Genomic DNA, 2860 nt, shown 5'->3' with positions numbered 1-2860 from the left:
TCTCAACAATGTTCACATGTCATAGGTATCTGTGGTTGAGACAGACATTAGTTTGGTCCACCTGGTCCTTCAAGCCACATAGTGTAACATCAACACGTGTTATAAAAAGATTGTATTTCCCATATTGTAGTACAATGTGGCTAGGTTGGTGTTCATATTTACTGGATGCATGTTCATGGTTTTATGGTGTGAATGACAAATGAACCAAACACACTAATTTATGGAAGTTTATGTGCGTCGTAGACCACAAAAATTGTTAGAGCATTGAGAACAAAAAAAACATGTATTTACCGTTCACATTATATAATCCAAAACATGTCAAAGCCTCAAATACACAATATTTTAAAGACTCTCGGCATCAATATATTTACAGGTTTCAGATTATGTTTTTTGAATGCGTACAATATTGTTTCGGATTGCATAATTCGAACCAAGGTTTCACATGATTTTTCAACATATAAAACATAATATTGTTCAAAATAAAATAGAACATCCTTTATTATAAAAGCTAGACTTGTTTGGCTATCATGTTTGCCCTAATTCACCCTTCTTTGCCCTAATCCCTAGCATTTTTCCCTCCTAAACATGAACTAATGACTAATCTAATCTCATCCGTTCAACCTCTATTTTCACACTTGATCACATCCATTGATTCAAAGTCTACAAATTTTCTCTAACATTACTTAGTTAATGCAATTGAAGACGTATTTAATGCAAATAAAGTCGGTTAACAATCCCCTAACTAATTGCTGATCAAAAGGTGTTCTTCGTACTGACATTACAATGTTTCACACATACATTTTTTAAATAAAGTCGAAATTATATGCCATTAACTATAATTAAATTGCTATAACTAATTGCTTTAAATAAAATGATATGCCACTGTCCAAAAAGTATTTCGACTTCTCTAAAAAAAAAGTATTTCGACTAAATAGGAATTACTTTAAATATTTCTATAAAATAGGCTGGTAATTAATTGCTTTTAATTTTCGCAATGAATGAGAATTACTACCGATAGAAGCACAATGGTCATTCACATTAATTAGCATTCTATAAAATGTTGTCTTCTCCTTATAACTTTGGTGCATATTTTCGAATCAAAGCCTTAAAAAAACATATGATCCTGTAATTCTATGACGTTAGACCTTACGACCGCAAAAAATATCACGGATTTCGCTCTATACTCATGCTCATGTATATTTTGTATAATAAAAACTTTATGTTAATATCATCTGATTACTCTTATTTTTTGATGAGTGAAATATACCGTAGCTATGGAACAGAATAATATATTAACATTGTTCCTTCACAGATGTTGCACTATGGGAGTATCACGTTGAAGATGCTGCATTTATGCAACTGCTGAAGCTAAAGTGGCGCACATATCATGTGCAGTACCACCCAGACGAGGTATTTCATACAAAAAATCCTGGAACTCAATCATACTGTTAGAAAGTAAAATAGAAGAAAGAAAATATTATGCTATTTAGTTGCTATAAAGAGCATAATTGATTTATTTTGATATATGTTTCCAATACATACGCATTTGATATTGGGTACAGCTCTCAACAGCGGGATAGGCAATGAGTTGAATAGGAATGTCACTTTAATCGATCCAGGACTCAATAAATTTGAGGTTGTCGTGGATAAATATGATGGAAAACTGTATTTCTCTCATGGAATAGAAGAACTGAACAAGGCCTATAAATTAGAGCATGGTGGCTGGATATCTCTGATTTATGCTTTCCATCAAATTTTTGTGATTCGGGTTCACGATCGCCATAACTATGAAATCAAGTATCCGAGTTATATCCCTCCTTTACGTTTAAGGCTAGCACAATTAATTTACGGTCCTAATGCAGCACCTGAATTTGTCCAGATCGACTACCCCGCTCCTTATCCCCACATATGCGACTGTTTTAAATTTAGTGTCACCAAATGGTTAACACTTGCAGATGTAACATCTGATCAAGTGGTATAAAATCTTTATAGATTTAGTCACATATTTCAGTTTGTTATCTGCAATGTCGATTTATTTATAAGATCTCATATGTGTCTGTTTTCTTATTTTACACAGACTTTCTCCTATGCTAAAGTATTTGATAGCATCGTTGACAAGAATTGCAAAGAATTGGCAATTATTGACGATAGCGGACATCATTGGTTGTTCAATGTGGTCATTCTTTTTGACAAGGACGAAATCAAGTTTGGAGGGGATTGGAAAATGTTTTGCACCGCAAGGAATCTGTACGAGTGGAAGGCTTAAGGCTTGGAGCAAAAACTTTGGCCCCCAATGCATTCCTATTTTGAACATTTGATTTTTAGTTGTCTGATGGTTTTGATTATGTGCTATCTAATGTCATGTAATTCCTATTTGATATGTTTTTATTATTTTCAATTGAAGGATGCTATGTTTTGGTTGATTCATTATTTTCATCTATTGTAGACTTTTATATATTGCGATTGAAAACCATATTAATTATATTTGCTTAAAGAAACCAAAATAAGTTCATCTTATTGTTGCAATCTAAACAAATACTAAAACTAGAATAAAAATAGTGAAAAAAATACAGTCACCGATTTGTAGAAATAATAATAATAGTCATCATGACTCTTTGATTAATTATGTAATGATCATGTCTCAAACCAAGGACGATAAAGGCCATTTGATTTGCAATATAAGGTCTTAAGAGATCAACATATTTATTTCTTAGAAACCGACAAAATAGGTATATCGTCACATGAGAAATCAAATTTGAATTACTCCATGAGAACATAGTTAATGCTAATTAAAAAACGAATAACTTACTTAATGCTAATTAAAAACGAATAATACACTTTTAATGCAATTAACAACGAA

At 32.0% G+C, this 2860-nt stretch overlaps 1 protein-coding gene across 1 annotated transcript; it reads left to right on the top strand.

Moving 5' to 3' along the window:
* Positions 1–1133: 1133 nt before the first annotated feature.
* On the top strand, positions 1134–2266 carry LOC146939747 (uncharacterized). The gene is made up of 4 exons (XM_085749816.1): positions 1134–1194; positions 1313–1447; positions 1563–1975; positions 2078–2266. Exons 1-4 carry the CDS (start codon positions 1134–1136, stop codon positions 2264–2266), a joined length of 798 nt encoding a protein of 265 aa, XP_085605942.1.
* Positions 2267–2860: the final 594 nt, after the last annotated feature.

Source organism: Medicago sativa, chromosome 3 (assembly GCF_051527215.1).
Source record: "Medicago sativa cultivar Bolivia chromosome 3, Bolivia_mono, whole genome shotgun sequence".
In the NCBI taxonomy this organism is placed as follows: Eukaryota; Viridiplantae; Streptophyta; class Magnoliopsida; order Fabales; family Fabaceae; genus Medicago; species Medicago sativa.
This window is presented reverse-complemented; position numbering and strand designations above follow the sequence as displayed.

Excerpts from the sequence above, each read along its gene's own strand:
- LOC146939747 (XM_085749816.1), top strand. The coding sequence starts at position 1,134 with ATGACGTTAGACCTTACGACCGCAAAAAATATCACGGATTTCGCTCTA. Across the intron at positions 1,195-1,312 it reads CGCTCTATACTCATGCTCAT|ATGTTGCACTATGGGAGTAT; the intron begins GTATATTTTGTA and ends GTTCCTTCACAG. Across the intron at positions 1,448-1,562 it reads TCCTGGAACTCAATCATACT|CTCTCAACAGCGGGATAGGC; the intron begins GTTAGAAAGTAA and ends TATTGGGTACAG.